Raw genomic sequence first — 24780 nt, forward strand, 5'->3', positions numbered from 1 at the left:
AGCAATTTTATCAGCAATCTGTCAACAAGCAGTCTCATCAATATCCAGGATAACAACTCTTATCAACTGTGTGCTATGTCTGATTCTTCCACTGAGAAGCAGCATTGGCAAGAGAGGCAACTGAAAATGCAAGCTCTCCTATTTCTTAACATAGTAATTAATCTTAAAACCCAGAGAGGTTCCTTTTTTGATCTATTTTGCTATTGAATGTATCGATTCAACATGAAATTTAAATGAGGCTTCAAATATAAGAATGATTATATGATGTTTAGCATATGAAGTTCACTACATAATTGGAGAAAAAGTTATGCAGTCTACATATTAGATAGACTCACAAATTTACTCTTATTTCTTAAAGTGCCTTGTACTCTTGTATCTTTGGCTTCAATTCTGATCTCTGATTGGGTTTACACTGAGATAGTCATTCCTTGGATTGGAGCTATCACTAACACTATAACCTTTGCACTAAAATTATCATATCTTCTGTATTTATCAAATATGGACTATTTCACGTTCTTTATAGAGCATTTGATAATTTACAAAATCTGCTATCAGTCTGACAAAAAGTATGAAAGGGAATCATGTAATGAATGGATACTTATGACTATTGAGAACTCAAGAACTCAAATAAATGTCAGCTTTGTGAGTGCTTATAATCAAAATGATGAGACGACTACTTTGAACGTAAAATTTGCTTGAGTGCAATGATGAATTCATGTGAAAAGTAAGGAGGATTTTGGACTGCAATTCACAAGGAAATGGATTAGAAATGTTGATGTCTGCATAGCTGACAGGAGAGCTTGCTCACCTACTAATCAGGACTCAAATTATCATCAGCTTTAGTAACTGATTTTTTTCAGGAAAAATATAGCAAAAACATATATATGCACTCACATAGTGCTTATATTTATAGTAGATGCAATATTAAACTAATGGTAGCAGTGATATTTCTATTAGTTATAGTACAGACAGTGTTCTATATGTTTATTTGGGGCTAATGCATGATTATTATGAATACCCTGCAATCAAAATTAGAAGCACTAGAAGCACCAAGTAAAGTGCGTTATCTCATCAATTAGATGCACTGGCATGAACACAAATTACAATTATAGCTCATGTACACATGCTTTGGGTGTCTCCGAGATTCTATGTACAAACAGCAGCGACAATGAGGAATGCATAGCGACCTCTATTTCTCTTCCACAAATGGTCGCCATTCATTGACCCATTTATCGCGAGGCTGACGCAGCATATTACCGGCTCGCTTGATGAACTTTCCATAGCCTTGATCACCAACCAAACCGCCATTTTCTCTTGTCCATACAATCTTCCCGCGCAAAATGGTATATCGAGGCCAATTTCCTAGGCGATATCCTTCATAAGGAGTATAATCGACGCGATGATGCAAGTTATCATTAGCAATAGAAACCTGCACGGTATCTTTGGGATACCAAATAACAACATCGGCGTCATAGCCGGGAGCTAGGATTCCCTTGGTGTCCAACCCATAAAGTTTGGATGGATTAGTACAGGCGACTTCAACAAACTTTTCAACTGAAATCTTTCCATCTGTTACGCCTTGATAGCCCAGAGGAAGTCTGGTTTCCACACCAGGCAAACCGTTGGGAATAACGCTGAAACGCGCGATATTGGTTTTTTCGTCTAATCCAAGCTTCTTACCTTGTGGATGATCCCAGCATGATGGACAATGATCGGAAGATAAGGTTGTGAATGTCCCATTGGCTATTCCTTCCCAGAGCGCATCAATATCATCGGGATCATCGCGAACTGGAGGAGAGCAAACGTATTTGGCGCCTTCAAAATCAGGTTTCTTAAGGACGTCCGAGAGTAAATAAAGATACTGTGGACATGTCTCAGCATGAATAGGTAACATGCGTGTTTGAGCTGCGCGCACATGATCTCTAGATGAGCGCGTAGAGATGTGAACCAAAAGAATAGGTGTATCCATTAATTCTGCAATAGCAATTGCGCGATAAGCGGCTTCATTTTCGACAAGAGGCGGTCTGCTGACGGCGTGAAAGTAAGGATCTGTCTGTTGCCGTTCTTCCAGTTGTTTGATAATGAACTTGATCATATCCCAGTTTTCCGCATGAATCATTGTAGTCATTCCCAGCGCACGAGTGCGCTGTAAAACGCTCATTATTTGAGCATCGTTAAGTTGTCTATTGTCATATGACATATACAACTTCACGCTGGAAATTCCTTCTTCTTTGCGCAACTTTGGTAGTTGCTCATCCAAGACCGCTGGCGATGGATTGGTGAGAATGAGATGAAAACCGTAGTCGCTATATGTTCCACCCTGAGACTTTGCCTTTGCATGGTAATTGGCAACTACTTCAAGCACGTCCTCATCCCATTTTTCCTGGGCCGCAAAGCACACAACAGTGGTTGTGCCACCACAAATAGCGCTGCGAGTTCCAGTGTCAAATCCGTCCATGGTTATCCCTCCCGCACCTTGAGACAGATGTACATGAGTATCCACACCTCCTGGAGTGACGTGTGCTCCCTCAGCATCGATGACCTTAGTATTTGGTCCAGCGAATGCAACAAGATTGCGTCCAATATTCATGATCACACCATCTTTAACTGCGATATCGCTATTAGGAGGCTGGACTGTCCCAGAAGCCGTCACCACGACACCATTAGTGATGATTAAGTCAAATTCCATGAAGAGATAAGACTAAGAATATATATTAGAATGAAGCAGTTCAAGGAGAATTCACAAAACACAGTAAAGCCCTGTACTCACGTAATTAAAAGAGGTTTGAAGCAATTATAGAAAAAAGGCAATTTATTTCTCTCTAATTGCCGAAAACAAGAGCGCAGGTGCTGAAAGCAAGCGCGGGAAGTGAGCCTGTGCGCAATCAGTGACTGATTTGGTCGCGGCTGTCTTAACTGAACGATAAGATTTAAAGTTATCGTTTGCCCTCCGAGGCGCGCACAGCAGTTTCTAGGGAAAATTCATGACTACATTAAGCAATAAACAATCTAATAAATAAAAACACATTTGAGATGATAGCAAGAACGATACAAGGGCAATAAAATTCACTAGTAATCGTACACTAACTATATTATAACCAAAAACAGAAAAATAAGAAAAAAAGGAAATAAATCTCTCGAAACTCCACCACATCCAGATTAAGTAAAATACCTCCTGTCCGTCCTCTAGACATAACTAGTTAACCATAAGTCCTGATTGTAAATGCTCTCCACAACCTTCACAAACAGGTAAACTTTTATACAATTGCCATTCCTTTATGCACTTATGAAAATCAAGCTCTTTGAGAATGAAACCGCCGTTCAGACCATCCACCGCGCTGGAAGATTGCCCGGCGCCTGAAGGCTTCATACGACTATGAACTGCCTGTAATTGAGCCCATATCCATCCTCTTTCATATGGATTAGTGAGAGATGTTCTGTCAACACCTAGAGGAAACAACAGGCTCATAATAGCAGCGTTAGAATTACGAGATAAAAAATATTTAAAAGATCGTCCAATAATAGAAGACGAATCGATCATAACTTGCTGCATTTTAGTTCGATATTCCTCTTCAAGCTGCTTATTAAGTATATGATTTCCGTAAAACTCATCGAAGTCGTAAAATAATGCTGGCGCTATCAATTGGTGTAGATAGCTAGTGACAATCTTCACAGAATGAAACAATGTTATCAGTCGTGCATCATGCAACGTCGCATAATCAAGAGCAGGGTGAAAATAATGCGTTGACCGTCTTTTATCGTCTGTTTGAGATAAGCGGCAAACCTCTCTAGCATTTATAAAAGTTCCAGCTTTAAAATCAAATTCAGCTGTATTCTTTGCGAGATTCCTAACGCGAAAAAAGTAATCTTGTGCGTCAGGTATATAACACTCTAGCCACTCGGCTAATTGACGATCAATATCGTCGAGCCTCTTTGAAATATCTTGCAGATTAAGCCATGTTTCGCGGGTCTGGTAACAATCACGTAGTTGAGGCACGGTATGGCCGGTAGACTGATCTTGTTGTCCGGCTGGATCATCTTTGAAAGCATATAGGAAATGCTTATCAAAGAAGTCTTCGAAGTCAGGTATTTCGATAATAATATCCAGTAATCGATGATGAATCGTTTTTGGACTATATTGCCACGGTACGGATTTCCATAACGGCTCATTTAAAAAAGTTCTTTCTCGCGACGTTATCGCTCTTAGGGCCATCATTCCTCGCATGCTTTGAAAGATTGCAAAGTTAAAGCCACTGCGATATGCGTATGGCCCTCTTAATCGCATGAGCTCAGAGGCCCCGTTAAGTAACTTTATCCACGACCCAGATGACGAAAACTTAAACAGCTCGTACACGGCCAGAAGCATACCCGCCACGATAGCATCATCTTCAAACGACATCTCATTTCCTCGCATAGAATGAATATCGTTAAAATTAGAAAGCTTGGGCGTTGAAATAGTAGCGAAAGATGCGTGTTCTGGAAGCAATGGACTGTCACGCGCGGGCATTGGCACATCCGGGGTATCGCTTGAAGCCCAATCTATAACACTAGAACTATATGTTGGAGAATCCGATAAAGAAGAACCCGCACTTGGAGAGCTTATCGATGATGAAAGTGAGCCAAAAGCAGAAGAGTGTGATCCAGAAGAACCGGAAGATGATGCTCTCTTTCCAGCAGAATCTTGCGACATGAAACCGATGAAGTCCTTCTGCTGCCGCAACGCATGCACATACCAATTTGCACCAATCAGTCCAATGTCTTTATTTCTCAAAATGATGCCACAGTGCGAGATCAGCAAGGCTCTTGCGGCAAAAGTGGTGGCGGACGGTGAAGAGGAGAGGGCAAACATAGGCAATGATGAAGACCAGCTCAATATGCTCTCGTCTCCTTTGAATCTAAGAGGATGACCAACCACTGAAAACCAATTCAGGTATATGTTAATGCAATAATTGTAAAGATCATATTCGGGAAAGAGTGAAATCTTGCGAGGAATGTCGGCATGATGGTCGAGACGCTTTAAGCGCTCAATCTCTTCTATCGAACTGGATCTATCTATATAAGCCGCGTTGTCCCCATTTCCAACATTTAGTCCTTCTATAATTTTCTTACGGCGTCTTCGGTTTGCACTTGTAGACGATCCAGCAGACTTCTCCCGTCTAGAGCCATCAGAATAGAATTGCGTATCACCTTCGCTACCGACATGCTGTTTTCGAAAAATAGGGCCAACTACCGGACCACTGCATTCTCTGTTTGATTTTATACATCGCAAGCATCTAGGAAGCGTTTCATCACACTGTTTTTATAAATATTGCAAAAAGTTAGCCTTGTCGGGATCATCAAAAGAAGAGAGGGATTAGACCTTGATTTTGCGACGCTTACAGCTATCGCAGCCCCTACTTCCGCCGGCAACGCCAACCATTATAATACTCTTGAAGTCTTTGACTACCGCTTTTTGAAACAAAAAAAAGCGGGTGGCGATATATGTTTTGGCTACTTGCGAGGCATTCACTTCTGGTATTATGAAGGTCATGCATTGTATTATGACGGCCATCATATTGATGGCTTTTCTCTTCCGTCACGTGACGTAGCTCTAACTACTAAGCAATGGCGTCAAATATATTTACATTGTCTTCTACACCATCTAATACAAAGTCATCTGACGACCACAAATAGAATGTTTACATTTTATTAGGCAAAGGCGATATAGGAGCTCTACAGACAATTTATAAAGATTAAGCACATATATTATTATATTTTATAATCACATCCGTCACCGGCAGCACGCAGCACGCAGCATACTCACCTTTTCTTTTGGAAAATCTTTGCTATTAAACAAACATTCTTTCTTCACATCACGTCGTTCACAACAGAAACGAGTATTTTAGAGTATTTTACTGATATTCCCAAAAGTTGAATAAATATAAAATAAAATATCACAAACTAAACAAAATTTACCCCACGATACGCTTAAGCAAGGTAAGTCGAAGCAGAGACGTTACCACCACGGCCAGTCCAATTAATGTGGATGTCAGTGTTAGCAGGGTACTTGTCAGAGACAAATTCAGGCAGAACGTGGAAAGTGTGAGCTCCGAAGTAGTCACGCTGAGCCTGGAGTAAATTGGCGGGCAGACGCGCCGATCTGTATCCGTCGTAGAAAGACAGAGCAGTGGTGAAAGCCGGAGTGGGAATACCCCAGATCACAGCCTTTGCGACAACCTGGCGCCACGAGTCCTGGGCCTTGGTGATGGCAGCCTTGAAGAAGTCATCGAAGAGCAAGTTCTCAAGGTCGGGGTTCTTACGATAGGCCCGGGTGATCTCTCCCAAGAAGACAGATCGGATGATGCAGCCACCTCGCCACATGAGAGCAATGGCGGGATTGTTGAGCTTCCAGCCGTACTCCTTGCCGGCCTCTCTGATCAGCATGAAGCCCTGGGCGTAGGAGATAATTTTAGAAGCGTAGAGAGCTTGCTCAAGCTGGTCAACGAACTCCTTCTTATCTCCGTTGAAGGCCGGGCTAGGTCCAGGGAGAACCTTAGAAGCAGCAACACGCTCCTCCTTGATGGCCGAAAGGCACCGGGCGAAAACAGCCTCTCCAATAAGAGTGACAGGCATGCCGAGGTCGAGAGCGTTGATGGCGGTCCACTTTCCGGTACCCTTCTGTCCAGCTCTGTCCAAGATCTTCTCGACGAGAGGAGTTCCGTCCTCGTCATTGTAGTAGAGAATATCACGAGTAATCTCAATCAAGAATGAGTCGAGAACGCCCTTGTTCCACTGACTAAAAACGTCACCAATTTCCTTGTCGGTGAAACCAGCACCGCGTTTAAGGATATCGTAAGCCTCGCAAATCAACTGCATATCTCCATACTCAATACCGTTGTGGACCATCTTAACAAAGTGACCCGCACCCTCGTCGCCGACCCAGTCGCAGCAAGGCTCACCGTCAGTCTTAGCAGAGATGTCCTGGAAGATATTTTTGATAGCGGGCCAAGCAGCCTCGTTTCCACCGGGCATCAAACTAGGACCGTAACGGGCACCCTCTTCACCACCGGACACACCGGATCCAACAAAGAGAAGACCCTTGTCAGCGAGCTCCTTGGTGCGGCGGTTAGAGTCGGGGAAGTGAGAATTACCACCATCGATGATAATGTCACCGGCCTCAAGGTGGGGAATCAAGAGGTCAATGAAATCGTCAACGGCCTTACCAGCCTTGACGAGGAGGATGATACGACGAGGCTTCTTGAGCTTGGCGCAGAGCTCCTCAATGGAGTGAGCACCAACGATGCTCTTGCCTAGAGTAGAGGATTCAGTAAGATTTATGTTATAAATACGAAGTCAGCGGGTTGAACACACCTTTGGCTTCATTCTCAAGGAAGTGGTCGACCTTGGAGACGGTACGGTTGAAAGCAACGACAGTGTAACCATGGTCGGCAGCATTAAGGATCAAGTTCTAAAGAAGATCAAGTGTTAGCGGAATCAAAATCCGGAGAAGAGACATCCGTCGGTAGCTTGGCGCTAGCCTCTTTAAGACTAGCGCATACAAGACTCCCAGCATTCTCGGAGGAAGCACAAATTGAAACAGAAAAGAGCACAAAACAAAAACAATTCGCCGAAAAGGAGAAATGGCCAAAAGACAAAAAGGGTCTGCTTTTGAGTGCAATTGAGGATGCCGAATGTGAAAGCAAAAAGAGAGACATACCTGACCCATGACGGCCAAACCAATAAGGCCAATATCTGTGCGACAAGAAAGAAAAGTCAGAAAAGTCAGAATTTAAATTTAAACAGCCAATTGATGATTTGATTAATTGACGAGTAATTGAGATGTGATTGTAAGAATTAAGGACATACCACCACTAAAATCAGAAGAGTTTTAGTCTGCCGGCGGTGCCAGCGAGACAGAAACCCAAATAAATTAGTACAAGTTTCAAAACAAAAGCAAAAGCATACAATTGCAGCCATAAAGAAGAGAAGAATGATGCTAATTGAGTAGAATAAAGAGAATCTAGCGCACACCCGATGCAGCCGGAAGGCAGGCATTAAGGCCCGCACAACCGAGTTGCAGGAACAGGAGAACGAAAGAAGAAGCAAACAAAAGGAAAAAAGGAAACATACACAGGAGCAGACATTGTTAATGAGCAGGTAAAGTGAAGAATATATGGGGACGAAGAAGTGAGTGTGGTGAAGAGAGAGAGAGAAGAAGGAGCGGACCGGACTGAACCGAGTATTTATTATCTTTTGGCTGCTGCGCGGCGGTGGACCAGTCCGTCACGAGCAAGTCAAACCACTTTAGGGTGCTTGAGGGCTGTCTTCTTTTTTTGACTTACGCGCGACTGTGCAGACGCTATCGGCGATTGAGCACAGTAATAGAGATAGCAATGACGGTAATTAATAAAAAATATCTATGATATAGCGTAGTATATTATTGTACTGTTATAAATGCTGCTTTTAGTGATTGCGGCGGTTTTCGCCCGGGCAAGTGTCTTCCGCAAAATTATCAAAATTCCGTTCGAGCCCTTCTCTTTTTACTATTCAATGGGTTAGTTTTTAGAGTATTATCTTTGACGAAAACTTATTAGATGCTGTTAAAATTGATGAAAAAAACAAAAATAAAATAAAATAAAATAAAAAAATAGGATAATATTAATGGTATAGAATATCCTAATCTCAAAACTCAGATTTATGTTACAAACTTCGTATTAACTATTACACTCAATTAGAAATATTCTTCGCTCGAAATTACGTTATCTCCAGTTAACCGAAATCGTTTTATTAAATGGTCTTCTGTTTTTTTTGTTAAAATGTGCGGAACTTGATAATATACTTGAATCACATCCACATCTTGATTAACCCAACGTGACTGTTGGCCCCCCACGCGTCTCCTCTGCTTTCCTACCTCAACAGTTACCGCCCCAATTCCAAACAGTTCAGCAGCTTGCACAGCCAATATCTCCCTACAATACACGTAAAATAGTTGCACGTAAATTAAATTACAAATTATTAGATATCGATAGAAAAAAAGGGACAAAAAGAGAAACAATCCAAAGAAAAACACAAATAAGAAGTTTCATAACTGTAATTAATCATCCTATAGCTCTCCAAATCAAAAAATCAACCATCCAAAAATAATCCCAGCAAAAGAGGAAAAAATAACAGATTTAAAATTACTTGCTCGCTTGAACAAATTCATTCTCAAAAAGTACCGCGCCGACATCCTCATATCCAACAATACCGTCAGTCCCTGTACCTGCATCTCCATTCATAGTTATTGAAGGTTGTATAGAAATCCCTCCTTCATCTACACTACTACCTGGACTAGCCCAATATTCATCTCCAATCTCCAGTCCAGGCTCTTGTTTGAGTGAAGCCGGACGCATAATAGTATTAGATTGCAAATCCCTCATCGAAATCTGATTATGTTGTGAGAGTAATGGTGACGCAAACTTATTCTCTTTCTGGGCTGTCGATTGATGCTGCTGTTGCTGCTGTTGCAGATCTGGATTCTGCTGAGGTGGTGGCTGCAACTGCGTCGAATATGTAGAAGGTACCGCGGCAAATATAGACCATACCGTCTTCTCTAAGCGTAATAACGCATACTCAAACATCCAGGCAGCTCGAGAATGCACCCGCAGATGCCATTGAAATCCTTCCTTATAATCATGGTATATCTTGGCTTCATCTTTTGACGTCGCAGTCACCTCGAGTAATGCTAAAAACTGTCCAATCTCGACCAAACAGTCTCGTGAAGAGTGTATCCAAAACGCTTCCAAGTACTCTGCCGATAACGACCGCACAAAATTAACGGCCACACTAGCTCGATCATTCGCGGCTGTCCGAAATTTAACAATAACCACACTATCCGTGCAGCCTTCCAGTGCTCGTAGAATAGCACGATGCAAAGTGATTTCAACCGTATAATACGCTAAATGGAGATACCCAGTCGTACACAATCGCTTATTAACCACGTTCGTTGGTTTCATGTACAGACAATCTGATAGTCCGGCATGCCATTGGCGAAGTTTTAGTTGCAGTGGCTTTGCTAGATCGAACACCATCTGCGGATCTCGAATCTCATGCTTGTACTTTGTATACTCGGAAAAAAAAAACGTCTGCAAAATTTCCGACAGTATAGAAGTTAGTTGTGAGATCTCAATCATTAACTCTGCTCCGTTATCAACTCCAGAAGCTGATGATAACTCCACACAAAAGTCATCTAAATCGAGCATCGGCACAACCCAATTCTTCTCATCGATGTATGACGGTCGCCCATGGCAAAGCGCAGCCCACCTATCTTGCACATAAAGTGCCCATGCAACTCGACGCCGCTGCGGAATCTCCCATGACGGAATCTGCCACCGGCTACAATCAAGATGTAATCCTAGCGCCTGTGCAACACCAACCAGCTGGGCGGTGAACGCTGACACCTGTGTCTTTCCTAAAGTTAATCCACCATTGACAGACTCGGGCTTCCTCTGTAAAAGTAGCAGTCCAGCCTGAACCGTCGATAGCCGGGCTCGGTGCAAGTGTCTTTGAATAGCCGTGAACGCAATTGAATCTAGTTTGAAAGAATCAGGCTGGACATCTGCTTGCGAAAGTTCATGGTCGTATGTCCACCAGTTCAGCGCTAGCGAGTAAACAGCAGCCAGTAATGGAGGGGAGATTAATTTCGGCGAAGATTTATACTGCGAAAGAAAGTGCGTCTATAGACAGTTAATAGAGAGGTATATATATTACAGAAAAGATTTCCAACTCACTTTATGAATAATTGGATACGAAGGATGAACTATTCTGAAATAGAGAGCAACAAGTTTCGGTCCGTACGGTTCCACTATACTTTCAATCTCTTCCACAAGCTTATGATCCTCAGCAAGTTCTTGATCGACGGTCATCAGAAAGATAGCATCACTTGATACTGGACGCAAGTAATTTGACTTTGAAATCTGTAGACGTTCACCAGCCGCGGCAGATAGGCGATGGACAAATTGGTATTCGTGGTCGAGAAGGTTGGGACCGACCAGTTCAGAATAGTCGTTTTCATTCATACCTAGTGAGCTAGCATTCGATATGGGATCCATAATATCAGAGCCTTCTAATGTAGCCTTCTAGTTAGTACTTGGCCGAATACCTTTACGGCATATTTAGTAACATACGCTCGTCGGCGGCATCTCTCTCGAGATCGGGAAGTACACGCTGCCGCTTTGATAGCGGAAGAGATTCATTAGAATCTTCATCCAAATGTTTGTGTTCCAAATCCGATACTGATACTGATACTGAAAGGTCGATAGGTTTTTGGATATCGGAGAGCTGTACTGTGGTAACGGCAGTGGAAGAAGGCTGCGGGTTCGGCCTCTGCTGCTGCTGCTGCTGCTGCTGCTGTAACGACGAGTTCAGAGGAAATAAGCTCAACATAGGCATAGACGGAAACGAAGAAGAAGAAGAGGAAGAGGAAGACGGAGAAGAGGTTGCAGCAAGAGCCGGTTGGCGACGGCGAGTGGGGGGTTCGAGAACGAAGGTGCAAACCTCGTCATGAGAGACACACATTGTACAGACCGCTGCGCCTTCTGGTCGCAAGCAGCGGGTTTTGCGTCTGCGACAGCCATCGCAGGGACGGTCTCTGCGGTTGCGAGTGTAAAAGGGTCTGTTGCTGTTGCTGGTGGAGGTGGAGCCGATGGTAGAAGAGGTATTGCTGCTGCTAGCCAAGGTACTATTGCCCGCATTCAATACGCTCAAAAACGAAGATGAAGCAGAAGCGGGATCTGCATCAGCCCGCTGAGGCAGAGAAGTCGACTGCGCCTGCATCCGGCCCTTTTTTTTTGTTCGTCTTACGTTGTTCGTTGAGAAGCACTTTCGAGATTTATACAGTTACACGATGGCCTTGTCTGCTGACAATTGAACAAAGGGTTTAGTAGAGTGCTGCACCGCGAGATTTGGCGAGATTTGTTCAAACCTCTCTCTCTCTCTTCATTCCTTTTCATCCTTCTTCTAATCCTTTCTTTTCTCGATCCTCAATTCTTTGCCGCGGATAGGGCTATTGTTGCTGCTTAGTTGACAATCGCACAGATGGACAAGTCCGGCGCAAAGTCTCTGCCGCGAGGACTGGGCGCTGTTCACCGCTACGCTCGCTCGTTCCGGATCATGCACATGCCACGGGCTATGCGCACCCTCGCCGTTCTCCTCGTCATGGCTCTGCTATTTCTTCTATTTACCTTTTTGCCCTTCTCTGGCCCAATGAGCACTGACAAAATGCTCCCCGGCGACCTCGATCCGCCCTTCCTGCAGACCAGTTCGCGCCGCTGTCCCACTCATCTCGAAGGCAAACCGCGTCTCGTACTCACCTCGGTCTCGAATCCCTTTATGACCGCTATGCGCATCAACTTCAATCTTGTCGGTCACATTTCTGCAGCTAGCAAAGATGCCGCAAATCCGCGCTTCAACCCAAGCATCCTACCTCTGCCATTCAAATCGAGTTACCCATACGTCGGCTTCGCCAGCCAAGTCAAGGGAAGCACCTACGAAATATATTCTTGCTACCTTTCCCGCGGCCAGAAAACAATCTCGAAGCGAATAGGTCTGCAATGTGCCACCGAACCTGTCAAAGTCATCATCGAGACTCCTGAATCAGGCGAGTGTCGCGAGCACCTCTATCTCGGTCTCAGAACAGGCCCACAGACACCGCGTGTATTCCTCTCCCCTGAGGGAACCCCTTATCTTACTTATTCGGGAAATTCTGTAGAAGGTTGCATCGGTGTCTGGATGGTTGATCTGCGTGCTCTTTTCCCATCTCTCACCGAGTATTTCCCAAATCCGCCTCTTGTATACGTTGATCCTGTCGAACTGAATCGCCCGGAGCCGCGTCGAGAGATGGAACAAAACTGGTCATTTATGTTTGAGGCCAACAAGACCTTTATTCAGCAAGATCTTTATCCTCGCACCTTTTCCTCCATCGGATGGCAAAATCGCAACCTTGCGCCGAAGTCCTTCAAGTGCATCCAGGCTCTTGTTGAGAAGAAACAATCAGCTGTCCTTCGTCAGGCTACAAATACTCTCCGACTTTCTCTCTGCGAGTTTCCTTGTACGGCTACTGACGAAAACACCGTCCTGATCTCAATCATTCACGTCAAATTTCAAGAAGGTTACCGTCCATATTACGAGCGACGAGTTGTCATGACCTCTGCTCATTTCCCATTCGATGTCATTGGTATTTCGCCGCCTTTGATCTATGCAGGTGCTGATGAGCAGGATCTCATTTATACCACTACCATAGCTTGGGATTCTAGACAGGCGCCGCGCAAGAATCGTGAAAAAGTAGCAGAATTGAATCTCGAGAAGTATAAAATAAAAGTTGCAGCTGAGACTCCTGCTGAAGAAGATTTCTCGCCTTCTTCGTCAGATTCAGAGCAGAAAGATACCAGTGCTACTGAATCTGATGGCGAGAAACCTAAGGAAAAACAAGACAAACGATCTCTTCAAAAGCGCATAACAGAGAAGAAGCTAAAGCAAATCCTATCAATCCAAGAGAGCAATCGCGATTCCAGCAGTAGTTACAAAGATTGGCAGAACAATCCTCAGTTACGAGGTCTTCAGAGTGATTACTACCATGGGTATTTAAGTGATGTTATTTTAATTGGGTTTGGCATTGAAGATAAAGAATCTGCGGTACTGGATGTGCGCGCTTCAGATTTAGTTCAGTGTATCAAAAAGTGTCTAGAGTAGACTGATTTTATCTATCTATATATATATAAATTGGGTCTGCTTTGTTACATGGTATATATGTATCTTGTTCATTGGGTTTTTGTTTTCTCACTTTTTTTTTAAACTATTATTTTGATTATATGTAATATTTGAATCTTGAGACATTCATCGGGCGTGGCTTCTTTGCTTGCATCTCTACAATTAGTCAATAGTCATGTTTTACTCCTCTTGTAAATTTGCTACTGTATCGTCTGCTGTAATATCATCGTCCTTCTCTCGTGACGCAGCTAATTCTTTCTTCCTTCTATCGATACTAACAATTTTCTCGAGTAGAGTAGTTTTGCGATTGATTGTTTTCTGTGCATTGGACCAGTCGACTCCCGCTAATCGTCCTTGACTATTGACTGCCTTTCTTGCTTCATCTCGTTTCACTAATTGCCCAAGACATAGCTTTATTTGTTGTCGCGTTGTCCCAATCAGTTGAGCCTCTGCAAATTTTTGTTATTTTAGTGTTGATATTTTGCTATTAGTGATTAGTGTTTTAAGTTGCGTACCTTGATTGAAAAGCATGTCTGTGCCGACAAGGTCTTGCCATTCTCCTTCGTATACTCTTGATCCGAGAGAAATGAGAGGACGTGAAGTATGTAAATTAACAACCTGGAAACCCGTCACGTTATTTAAAGATTGCGGGACTGTAGAAAGATCCAAGGGAAGATAAAACTCCTAGAATTCACTAGCAGTTAATAAAAGTTCATATCACGTTCAAATACGGATAGTAATCACCACTTCGTCGTCGGCTGGACCATCTGAAGCAATATCTTGAGTAAGTTCTTTAATTTCGCGTTCTGCAGCTGGGCCATTTTCTTGATTGTCTTCCTCATCTTCAGCATTATCATCATCGTCGTCGTCTTCTTCGTCTTCTTCTTCGCTGTGGTTGTCCTCTTCGTCTTCGTCTTCTTCATCGACTTTGTCTTCGTATTCATAATCTTTCATCTCTTCATCCTCATACTCAGACGACTGATCCATGACTTATTGAACCTCAGCAAGATCAAAAATAATTGAAGCGCCTAAGAATCTTATTACTAGCAGGACTGATTTGCTATTGAAAATTGTTTTGATTCGAATGTAATTTCGTGTTCACTTCCTAGACGCGTCACTTTTAACATTCTCAAATGTTATTTCATTTTTCTCTTAATCATAAGTTACTCCATAAATATTGCGAACATATCTAGATAAACAGTATAATATTTCTTCACTTACTGTTTATTCTGGCAAAAAATAACTAAAATGTCTTGCGACGCGTAAACAAAGCGATTCTTAATCAAAAAAAGAGACGGGGTGATTCGACCCAGGATCGAACTGGGGACGTTCTGCGTGTTAAGCAGATGCCATAACCGACTAGACCATCGAACCATCACTCTTCCAATATGCAACAGATTTGCTGTGACAAGATGCAAAAATACTATGCCAAGAAACTCATACATTTGAAGCCTCAAATACATAAAAAATTCGGATATTACGTTGATGTTTTATTTATAGCTTTCTGGTGTGCTCACACTTGGCTCAGCTAACAGAATAAATTATTATAGTAATTTTTAAACAATTTAGTAACTTTTTTAGCTAATTGAATTAATTATCGCGTTCTTTGAGAGTGAATAACGTAGCTCGTTAAAGCCAACGCGCAAATGCGTGACAGACAGATGAAGCCCTACAAGTTAGGGGCGGGTAATAAATCGTAAGCAATAGCCACTGGATTCTTTTCTCAATTCGATCATACTCTGTTTATTTGTGGGCAGATCTTTAGGTCGTATTGATTAGGTAGAGCACCTTAAGGTAGCCACTTCTTCTTTGATAGTCGAAATTTCTATCCATTCTGATTGGGTGGATTTGGTACTGTTCAGCGTCCAGACGATATGGCGTCTCAAGATCAGTATCAAAGCAACTCGACTGCCGCGGCATACGACATCATGGAAACAGATGGCAATGGCGTGACATATGCGACTCAGGCCAACGTCATTGATATTCCATTACGTGATGATCAGGAAGTAGTTACTTTGAATTTGGATGAAGACCTGCCAGACGATCCAACCGAGCTGTGCGATCTTTTGGAGAATGAGGAAGCTGGCCGACAGTTTTGGCTTGCTATTGGTGTATGCGTGCTGTTTGTTTTTAATACTTTAAACTAGTCTCTAATTATTTGGTTGATAGACTGCCTATAGTCGATTTGGAAAGATAGAAGAAGCAATTGAAGTAATCCAGCGAGGACTGAAAGGTATACATTCTAGTTCATTCTTAGAGCGAATAGTATTAACAAAGCATCAGCTCCTTTTATTAGCAAGGCGCCTCAGCAAGATCGAGTTCCATTTAATGCGTGCTTAGCGTGGCTATACTTGAAACAACTTCGCGAAGCACCCAAAACTGTAACTTCCAAGACTCTAATGGCATCAAAACCTCATACACAAGAGCACTACCAGATGCTGGCAACTAGAGAGTTGAATACAACCGCGGAAGCCTACCCAGCCTGGAGTGTCAATCTCATCGGACGAGGTATGTAATTATTTTTGTTCAAGGGATTTGATCAGCTTATTGATTCGTCGTCAAGGTGTTTTGACTCTGCTAAGGGCATCGGGTCGAGAGACTATCGAAGCAGCGAACAAATACTTTGAAGCGACTTTGAAATCTACCGGCTCGGAAAATTTACTTGCTCTTTTTGGGCGCGCCCGCTATTTGTATTCTAAGGAAAACTATAAAGGTGCTTTGAAGCTATATCAGCAAATTCTTCTGGGTCGACCAGAAATCAAGCCTGATCCTAGGATTGGAATCGGATTGTGCTTTTGGAAATTGGGATTTAAAGATGAGGCTCGAATAGCTTGGGAGCGGTCACTTGAGCTGGTAAGTAGACCGTTGAGAATTTTTTTGGCATGAAGTTTCTGCTCACATATTTCTGAACTACTCATAGGATTCGGAAAACCCAAATACAAATATACTGATGGGTTTATTCTATCAAGACAAGGCGTTTCAAAAAATCACCAGTCCCGAATTCGTGGATTTATATGGGACCTCGTTAAAATATACACAGAAAGCATTTAAAAACAGTTCTCAAAAGCTTGCTCTTGCCGGTGTTGAGCTCGCTCGATATCTGTTCTCAAAGAAGACTCAGATGGAGACGGTAATCAAACTTTGCGAAAAAGTTATTGACTATTCAGAAGTTCCTGCCGTCACTTCTGATGCTTATTTCTGGATAGCACGTGCATATCATGACCTTGGAAGATTTGATAATGCAATGTCTGCCTATCAAAGAGCTCGTGTAGCCAAGCCTGATAATGTTCTGGCTAAAGTAGGCATGGGCCAAATCCAGATCATCAACAACGAGTTGACAGAGGCTAAATTAACTTTTGAAAAAATTGTTCAAGAGCATCCGAAGTGCGCAGAAGGAATGCTGATTTTGGGTTATCTGTACGCACGAGATCATATTGGCCGAACTCCGATTATCGGATCGAGCAGTCGTAGCGACAACAAGTTATCAGGGTTTGAGACGGCTAAAGCACGTGTATTGCTCGAAAGATATCTAAGTATAGTTGACAGCCGTCCGGGAATCCAGAGCACTGAGATTGACGTTTGCATCACTCTCAGCCAGTTATATGAGAATGAGAATATCGATCGCGCAGTCAGTTTTTTGGAGCAGGCTCTTGCGCTTCAGAAGCAAATATCAACCGGTGAGCGTATTCAGCCAAAGTTACTAAACAATCTAGGAGTTTTGAACTATCACAAGGGAAAGCTTGAGCAAGCTCGAGAGCTGTTTGAGTCTAGTCTCGCTCAGTTGTCTGGCGAAAATTCTGCGGTCGGTATCGAAGACAAAGAGTCGTTGATTGTTTCTACTACATATAATCTTGCGCGCCTTGAGGAGCAGAGCGGGAAAATAGAAGAAGCAAAGACTCTCTATTACGAGATTGACAAGCAAATGCCTGGCTACGTTGATGCGCGCATTAGATTGTGTTATCTTACAATTGTTGAGGCTCAAGAGACAGACAACAAGGCCGAGATGGAAGAAGCTGTCGCAATTATGCAGCAACTCATTGAATCCGAAGTCGGAAATCTAGAAGTACGTGCTCTTCATGGCTGGTATTTGCATCAATATCAGCGTAAGCGTGCTGTTGCGAAATCAGTCGGCGAAGATCCTGAATTCCGTCATCACAGGCATACGTTGGTCAACTACGACAAACATGACGTGTATGCTCTGACTGCTATGGGCAATGTTTATTTAACAATTTCTCGAGAGATGAGACCTTCAAATGAGGCGGAAGCGGAGAAGAAGAAGAAATCATACGAAAAAGCAGTTGAATTTTTTGATAAAAGTTTACAACTCGATGGACGAAATGCGTATGCTGCGCAAGGTATTGCCATTGCGCTTGCTGAAGACCGCAAGTTTAACAAAGCAGTGGGTATTTTTGGCAAGATTCGAGAGACTTTAAAAGACGTTTCCGCGTATATTAATTTGGGCCATTGTCTGACTGAGCTAAAGAACTATTCTCGAGCGATTGAATGTTACGAAATTGTTCTCGAACAGTTCCAAGGAGGTAAAAATGTTCAGACAATGATGTGCTTGGGTCGTGTGTGGCTCAAGCGTGGAATCAATGAGCTAAGCGTCGAGAGCGTTGAGAACGCCATCAAGTACTCTGAGCGCGCTCTCGCTCTTTCGCCATCGAATCTTGCCCTGAAATTCAATATAGCTTTTGGTCATTTTCAGTTGGCTGAGGTTATCCGTCACGTTAATATTAATGATCGTAAGATCTCTGATATCGAGAAGGCCGCCGAAGGACTCGAGAAGGCAATCGCGATTTTGAATGATCTTGCCGGAGAAAAGAATCCGCCATATCCTGCTGCAGAGATTCAGCAGCGAGCGACTATGGGTCAAAATACGACGCGCAGACAGGTCGAAAGACTGTTAAAGGAGCAGAAAGAATATGAAGAGAAATCAGAGGCAAAGTTGGATGCTGCTAGAAAAGCAAGGGAAAGCGTGAATGGTAATGGTCCTGTAGCTGCTGTAGCTGCTGCTAGTGTTGATGCTATGGCGTAAAATATCTATAGATGACTGTGTTTGATGTTTCTACTGAAAAATAATCTAAATTTTCGTGTATAATAAATATATATAATAAAAGAAAATTTATGACTTTCGAGTAATCTATCGATTTGCCTAATAAAGTAGCTTCAGCGCATCAGATTATGAAATTGTTACAAAAAACATTTAGTAGCATCAAATTACGAGTGCAGGAAAATCAAATCAGATATCTTCAATAGACGAACATCCAAAAAGAAAAATAATTATGGCGATCCCTGTTCATCCGCACACATGAAACTAATCTGTTGAAGACGGAACAGGATCCCTTTCCTGGATCCCGTAGATCGATGAAAAATTACATCACTATTTATACTCACACTCTTTGTATCACTTTTCATTGTTATTTGTCTAATCGTAATCGTCATTCTGCAAGATCGGAGTTACGAGATTGAAGTGCTATTGTGCGTCTATTTTATGTTGACACGCCATATGACTAGGATAAAGATTCTTTCGTTACACTAAATTACAAAGTCCATACTGATACACTAAAATTAAAACAGAATAATAATAAAAACAGCTTCCTCCTATCACGGTAGAATAAATACAACCAAGGCTTTTGCACATCTGCATTTCTCAAATAATATTTTATAAAGCCTTTCACAAGACATAAATCTCGACGGCGTGATTCCCTCACGTTTGTCTTCTTAAAAAAAATCAAGTGTATAGATCATTACAAATAGAATATAAATAGACTCCAAAATATCAAAAACAGCCAGACACTTCACTAATCACACGGCACCTCTCAAGGCACGTTTGCAGCCTTTGCATCCTTAATTGCATTAGCAAGCGCCTCTGCAATACCACCATACGAAGCAGCCTTTGCTGGTTCATCTGATTCAGTTTGGATAGTGCTGCCTTCTGATGCATCAACGACATCAGAGTCCACGGCAGCTGACTTCGAGACCTCTGTCTCAGCCAAGTCTGCAGCATGCTCTTCTCCGTTCACGTCACCTTCTGCAACTGGGGTAGCATCATCGTCAACAGGAGATACTTCAGACGCGATTCCAGGCACTTGGCTGACCTGGCTACCTTCACCAGTAATTCCAACAGGATCAGAAACATCACCGCCACGAATGCCGTTCACAATCGCAGTAGTTGATGCTGCAGCAGAAGCAATCGAAGCTCCTTCAGTATTTTCAGCAGCCGGCGTAGCGGTCAACTTTTCAAAAGTAGGGCTAGACTTTACGTCCTTGATAACGCCGTCAACATTAGTGTATTCTGAAGAAGGCACGCGGACGGCCGCCGCAGTCTCGACAGTAGCGTCTTCGATATCGGACGCAGAAATTGACTCAGTTTCAGGAACAGCAGAATAAAGCCCCTTGTCAGCAGCTTCAATACCTGAAGCAGCAGTTGTCGATTCGACAGCTGTAGAATCCAAATCAACAGTGTCGGTAGTTGTAGCTTTGGACTGCTCAGCAGTGACGGCCTCAGCAGCAGCCTTTGCGACAGCCACGGCGGAGGCAGTAGCTATAGCAGCAGCCGCTGGATCAGTAGTTATTTCCAGATCATTATCTGTTGGAGCAATAACGTCCTTATCTTCAGCAGCGGGGATCTCGTCGACAGCTACAGTATCAATACCCTCAGCATCAGAAGCCTCGGTAGCCTCAGCGCCAGTAGCAGTAGCAGCAGTGGCAGCTTCCTTCTCGGCAATTTCTTTCTCGGCAGCTTCTTTCTCGGCAGCTTCTTTCTCACGTTGTAATGCCTCTGCAGCGGCGGCTTTTTGCTCACGCTCTGCAGCCTTGGCTTCTTCTTTGAGACGACGCTCTTCGGCCTTTGCTTCTTCCTTGATACGGCGCTGTTCTGCTTTTTCTTCATCTCTGATTCGGCGCTGCTCAGCCTTTTCTTCGTCGCGAATGCGCTTCTCTTCTGCTTTCTCGGCGTCGCGAACACGTTTTTCTTCAGCACGACGAGCCTTCTCAGCTGCGCGCTCTTCTTGTCGAATACGCTTTTCTTCCGCCTTTTCTTCCTTGTGAATACGCTTTTCCTCAGCTTTTTCGGCCTTGATACGTTCGCGTTCCTGACGCGCGATTTCGTCTTGCTCACGCTGCTCAAGAGCCTTCTCATGCAACTCATCGAGCACAGGCTGCACATGTCGCTGAGCAATTGCATGGACCTCTTCTGGAGTCATGATAAGACCACCTCCAAGGTCGACCTTGCCCACATTAGCCGAGTACTTTCCGGTGATTTGCTGCTCCGCATGAGCAGTGGCGGCTGCAATGAACTCCTTGTTGCCCCAGAGAGTGTTGTCGCGGATATCTTTGTCAATTGCGCCAAGGCTTGAGTTGACATTTCTCAGGGCGGCCGAGATGAGAATCTCGTGCTTTTGAGCAAACTCGGCCTGCTCCTTCTCGCGAGCAAGACGCTCACGCTTCGAGCGTTCCTGGTGCTCAAGCAGAACGCGGCGAGAGGCAGTAGCGGCGCCTGAGGTTGCCGTGATAGGCTCACTAGATTTAGTCGATCGCGAAGGCACATACGACTGCGTAGGAACACCAATCTGGGAGATGCGCGCCGCGGCCGCTCTTCGCGCGGCATCCTCGAGGGTGGCTACATTCGGAGCCGGAGTCTCGCGTGTACCAGTAGGCAAGGAGTAGGGTCCAGAAGAGTGGACAGGCTTAGCAGGCTGAGGCGACGGGGCGTCAAAGATCGACTTTGCCGCACGCTGAGAGTACAAAGAAGGCGCTCGCTGAACAGGGGCTCCGGACCCGGTAGCCGAGGTGATTGTGAAGCGACGGTCCTTCTGCAGCAGCGTCGCGAGACGGGCGGAGTCCGCAGGGTCGGGACGCCACATGTCGGTGTACTGCGGGCCAGATGCATGAGAACGAGTGGCCGCTTGCGAGGCATGAGCATGCGCACCCGGCGGCGTGTAGATAGGCTTGACGTGCTTGGGCGCGTCCGTGGCCAAGATAGCGGCGGAGTCTGCGAAAAATCGGTTAGTAAGCGCTATTCGACGGGGTTCAGTAGACGAGACGCACTTGGCTTTGTGAGATCGAGTCCGACGATGGGGTGTGATGGAAGCTCGTGGAGCTGAGCGTATCGCAAGGGCCGGTTCGCAAGTGAAGACGACGTAAGCGACGAGGAATTCCGTTTCGTGAAGGACGATGTCGAGGTGATGCTGGAGGAACGGTACTGGGCGGGGCCGTTCTTGAGGATGCTCTTGGGCTTCGAAGCCGATGAAGTCGACGACCGCGGCGAGTCGACGACATCCTCGGAGAAGGTTGCCCTGCGGACGGAGGAAGAGTCAGAGGCAAGCATTACGGAGACGAGGAAGGAGGAGGGGTAAGGAGAGGAAGATAGGAAGGAAGAGCGAGAGAGAAAAGAGTCGTGAAGAGCGAGGCCAGACGTGACAGTCGACGGACGTCATTTGCATGGGCTGCGCCACGAGCGTGCTCGGTTGTGGCGCGGCACCAGAGCCGTGGCCGTGCAGATCGGCGCCGCGCAGTCTTACGTCATTGTGCGCCAGCTGGTTGCTGATGCCTCAGACCCGCTCACCGCCAGGCCTCGCTGCAGCGGCCAACGAGTTACTACTGGACCCTGCCAGACTTCGGACAAAGAGCAAAGAGTAAAGAGAAAAGAGCTAGAGACCCTGCTCGGCGCCGGGTAGAGGTCTGTTCTGGAAACTGTGGTCATGTTTCTTCTTCTGCGCTAATCCACATCCGTCGAGGCTCGCCGTGCACAATTAAACTATGCGCCTGCTTAATCTCAATCGCGGCAGATGTAAACAAAGACCCGTCTTATCTTAAAACACCTGCTCAAGAACCCTATTGGCCCTAATCTACAATTGCAGTGTACTGAACGTACAGCCCTCCCAACATTCTTGTGTTCTGTAGTAATAAGTATCGGTCGCGAGATTAGTAGTGAGAGTTGAGAGAGGGCAGTTGTGAGAGTATTATACGGTTCATTGTTTAATGAGCATCTAGAAGAAAGCCACCAAAAACTTTACTGCCAGTTCCTTGATCTATTATCTAATCGATTATCAGTCCGGAACGCTCGACACCCCCAGCATCTTCATCCGCTCAACTGCCTTGCGACTCACATCTGGGCACGAGCCGACGACAACGGTGCGTAGCGCTCCGTCCGGCTGTACCAGCGACCGCAGCCCATTGTCCGACACACTTGTGCCGGAGAGATCCAGATACTGCAAGTTGTCGAGCTCGCCAACCGCTACCAAATCTCCGTCGCCAACAGAGCTGTTCTTGCTCACGTTTAGTCTTTGCAGATTAGGACACGACTCCACTATCTGTTCCATCAGCTCAGACCAATGCTTGCCAAATTCCAGTCTCAGGCATGACTGTAGCTCGAGCGTATGTAATCTTCCGCCATCGCATAGCGTCAGGATGTTAACCAGTGCAGAGTTCGTCAGAACCGCGCCCGAGCCCGACAAATCGAGCACTTCAAGTCCGCGAAACATGCTGCCAACGCCAGGCAGTCCTGCCGTTTGTCTAGCCTCCGTAGCCGCATCAACGTCAGCTCCATTTAGCACACTGTTTGAAAGGTCGACAGCACCAAACCCTGCTCCCCGCAAAATTAGCTTTCGACAGCTAGGTGGTACAAACGGCATTATCCAAGTCTTTGTATATGAGAGATCAAGTACGCGCAGGTTTACCGCCCTTCGAAGGTCTATTCGATGTACATAGTCGCGTCGCTCCGGAAACCTTCTCGGTCGTATACTGACTCCACAGCACGATAGAACCTCTAATTTTGGCATCCACGCCGGAATGACGTCAAGGCAATCTTGGTCCAGCTCTTGCTCTTTAACTGTAATGTTACCATTGCTACTGTAGTCGCCAATCCGAAATTCAAGCAACTCAGGGAATGCCGTAAACTCCTCCACCAATGCATCACCCTCCAACCAATGAGGCACATTAAGTCTACTTCGAGCATCATAATCTGACCAGCATTGTAGAACCTCAAGGTTGGGAAATAATGGTTCTTTTCTTTTCGTGCGGATAAAGGCAAACAGCATGGCCAGCGCGTGCGCCGATATGTGCAGCTCCTGTAACCGATATAATGTCGACATATTATTGATGCCGCCATCGTTCCATTGTCGAATTACAAAATACAAATTGTCTATTGCCAGACCAGTCAGATATGTTAACTCGACATTCCTCGTACTGAGTAGTTCACTCCGACTGTACTGCCGATACTCCTTTGCCTCCTCTTCATCTGACGACGAGGAGGACCCGTCCGCCCAAAGCCACAAACGCGGGGCTTTCAACAAGTTTGTCAAGGTATTAAAACTTCTCTCAGATAGTGTCTGATGTAAAAAGATCATTGCACGCAATGTGCCATAGTGTACGTTCTTAGTCGAGTGGCACGGAAACAAGACAGAGGAGGTCATCCCTCTTGAATTGTGAATGCACCGTAGTAATAGTTGAGGAGTAACCCGATCAAGATCATAGCGGCGGAAGTCAAGATGAGCATACGCTGCTGGATTATAGTCGATGAAATCAGATACCGCCAAGTTCCATGCGCGACTAACGAGACGCAAAGCAACAACCGAAGGGAATGATACCGCCGAGAGTACTAAATCAAACACTTCCGGAGGAAGATGTTTCAGAGGATCCCTCCGCTTATCTTCCGCACTCATCCTAGTATCTCAAAAAAGGTAGATATTCGTAACTTGATACTCAAATCTGTAGCTTTTGCTCGAAATCAGCTTTACACTGCCGCAGTATATACGACACTAATCAACGTACCTTTACAACGTAGAACCATAATAAAAACGCATAATTCTGTACTATATTCTTCTTGTAATAAATCAGTAAATTGGCCCAAACCTTTGCAATTGACGTAGAGATTGAAACTCCGGCTCCGTGCGCGCGCTTACAGTCATTAAGGTCTGGCCCTCAGCAATACACCTTATGGTACAAGACCCTTGTGTCTGCCATTCCGAATATATAGATCATATCGAGTTAAGCCGTCTTAGATTCTTTGCAGCTAGTCTCGGAATATTTAACAATAATTCAAACAAAATC

The 24780-nt window shown here is 44.5% G+C and overlaps 9 protein-coding genes and 1 non-coding gene across 10 annotated transcripts; 2 read left to right on the top strand and 8 right to left on the bottom strand.

Annotated features, from left to right (window-relative positions):
- Positions 1-809: 809 nt before the first annotated feature.
- On the bottom strand, positions 810-2876 carry V2V93DRAFT_351980 (uncharacterized protein). The gene is made up of 2 exons (XM_066907991.1): positions 2771-2876; positions 810-2701 (listed from the first exon to the last, which is right to left on the bottom strand). Exon 2 carries the CDS (start codon positions 2687-2689, stop codon positions 1190-1192), a length of 1500 nt encoding a protein of 499 aa, XP_066762846.1. The 5' UTR covers positions 2690-2701; positions 2771-2876; the 3' UTR covers positions 810-1189.
- A 135-nt stretch (positions 2877-3011) lies between these two features.
- V2V93DRAFT_340987 (uncharacterized protein) lies at positions 3012-5525 on the bottom strand. The gene is made up of 2 exons (XM_066907800.1): positions 5360-5525; positions 3012-5293 (listed from the first exon to the last, which is right to left on the bottom strand). The coding sequence occupies exons 1-2, from the start codon at positions 5417-5419 to the stop codon at positions 3197-3199; spliced, it is 2157 nt and encodes a 718-aa protein (XP_066762847.1). The 5' UTR covers positions 5420-5525; the 3' UTR covers positions 3012-3196.
- A 197-nt stretch (positions 5526-5722) lies between these two features.
- Positions 5723-8249, bottom strand: V2V93DRAFT_376971 (6-phosphogluconate dehydrogenase). The gene is made up of 5 exons (XM_066911882.1): positions 8110-8249; positions 7846-7850; positions 7697-7731; positions 7351-7447; positions 5723-7289 (listed from the first exon to the last, which is right to left on the bottom strand). The coding sequence occupies exons 1-5, from the start codon at positions 8121-8123 to the stop codon at positions 5968-5970; spliced, it is 1473 nt and encodes a 490-aa protein (XP_066762848.1). The 5' UTR covers positions 8124-8249; the 3' UTR covers positions 5723-5967.
- Positions 8250-9158: 909 nt separating this feature from the next.
- On the bottom strand, positions 9159-11793 carry V2V93DRAFT_329923 (fungal-specific transcription factor domain-containing protein; the record flags this gene model as incomplete). The annotated part of the gene is made up of 3 exons (XM_066907640.1): positions 9159-10694; positions 10749-11083; positions 11145-11793. The coding sequence occupies 3 exons, from the start codon at positions 11791-11793 to the stop codon at positions 9159-9161; spliced, it is 2520 nt and encodes an 839-aa protein (XP_066762849.1).
- A 121-nt stretch (positions 11794-11914) lies between these two features.
- On the top strand, positions 11915-13942 carry V2V93DRAFT_376978 (uncharacterized protein). Its single transcript, XM_066911883.1, has one exon. It carries the CDS (start codon positions 12055-12057, stop codon positions 13705-13707), a length of 1653 nt encoding a protein of 550 aa, XP_066762850.1. The 5' UTR covers positions 11915-12054; the 3' UTR covers positions 13708-13942.
- V2V93DRAFT_376982 (uncharacterized protein) lies at positions 13784-15093 on the bottom strand. The gene is made up of 4 exons (XM_066911884.1): positions 14947-15093; positions 14470-14876; positions 14241-14409; positions 13784-14174 (listed from the first exon to the last, which is right to left on the bottom strand). Exons 2-4 carry the CDS (start codon positions 14710-14712, stop codon positions 13906-13908), a joined length of 681 nt encoding a protein of 226 aa, XP_066762851.1. The 5' UTR covers positions 14713-14876; positions 14947-15093; the 3' UTR covers positions 13784-13905.
- On the bottom strand, positions 15026-15099 carry V2V93DRAFT_t74. Its single transcript has one exon. It is a non-coding gene; the product is annotated as a tRNA-Val (tRNA).
- Positions 15100-15437: 338 nt separating this feature from the next.
- V2V93DRAFT_341001 (uncharacterized protein) lies at positions 15438-18867 on the top strand. The gene is made up of 5 exons (XM_066907801.1): positions 15438-15836; positions 15895-15958; positions 16009-16233; positions 16289-16578; positions 16646-18867. Exons 1-5 carry the CDS (start codon positions 15600-15602, stop codon positions 18761-18763), a joined length of 2934 nt encoding a protein of 977 aa, XP_066762852.1. The 5' UTR covers positions 15438-15599; the 3' UTR covers positions 18764-18867.
- Positions 18868-19185: 318 nt separating this feature from the next.
- V2V93DRAFT_376984 (uncharacterized protein) lies at positions 19186-22204 on the bottom strand. Its single transcript, XM_066911885.1, has 2 exons — positions 21778-22204; positions 19186-21721 (listed from the first exon to the last, which is right to left on the bottom strand). The coding sequence occupies exons 1-2, from the start codon at positions 22055-22057 to the stop codon at positions 19548-19550; spliced, it is 2454 nt and encodes an 817-aa protein (XP_066762853.1). The 5' UTR covers positions 22058-22204; the 3' UTR covers positions 19186-19547.
- A 401-nt stretch (positions 22205-22605) lies between these two features.
- V2V93DRAFT_144280 (uncharacterized protein) lies at positions 22606-24560 on the bottom strand. Its single transcript, XM_066906852.1, has 2 exons — positions 24502-24560; positions 22606-24438 (listed from the first exon to the last, which is right to left on the bottom strand). Exon 2 carries the CDS (start codon positions 24390-24392, stop codon positions 22779-22781), a length of 1614 nt encoding a protein of 537 aa, XP_066762854.1. The 5' UTR covers positions 24393-24438; positions 24502-24560; the 3' UTR covers positions 22606-22778.
- Positions 24561-24780: the final 220 nt, after the last annotated feature.

The sequence above is a fragment of the Kockiozyma suomiensis genome, assembly GCF_038497685.1.
Source record: "Kockiozyma suomiensis strain NRRL Y-17356 unplaced genomic scaffold V2V93scaffold_24, whole genome shotgun sequence".
In the NCBI taxonomy this organism is placed as follows: Eukaryota; Fungi; Ascomycota; class Lipomycetes; order Lipomycetales; family Lipomycetaceae; genus Kockiozyma; species Kockiozyma suomiensis.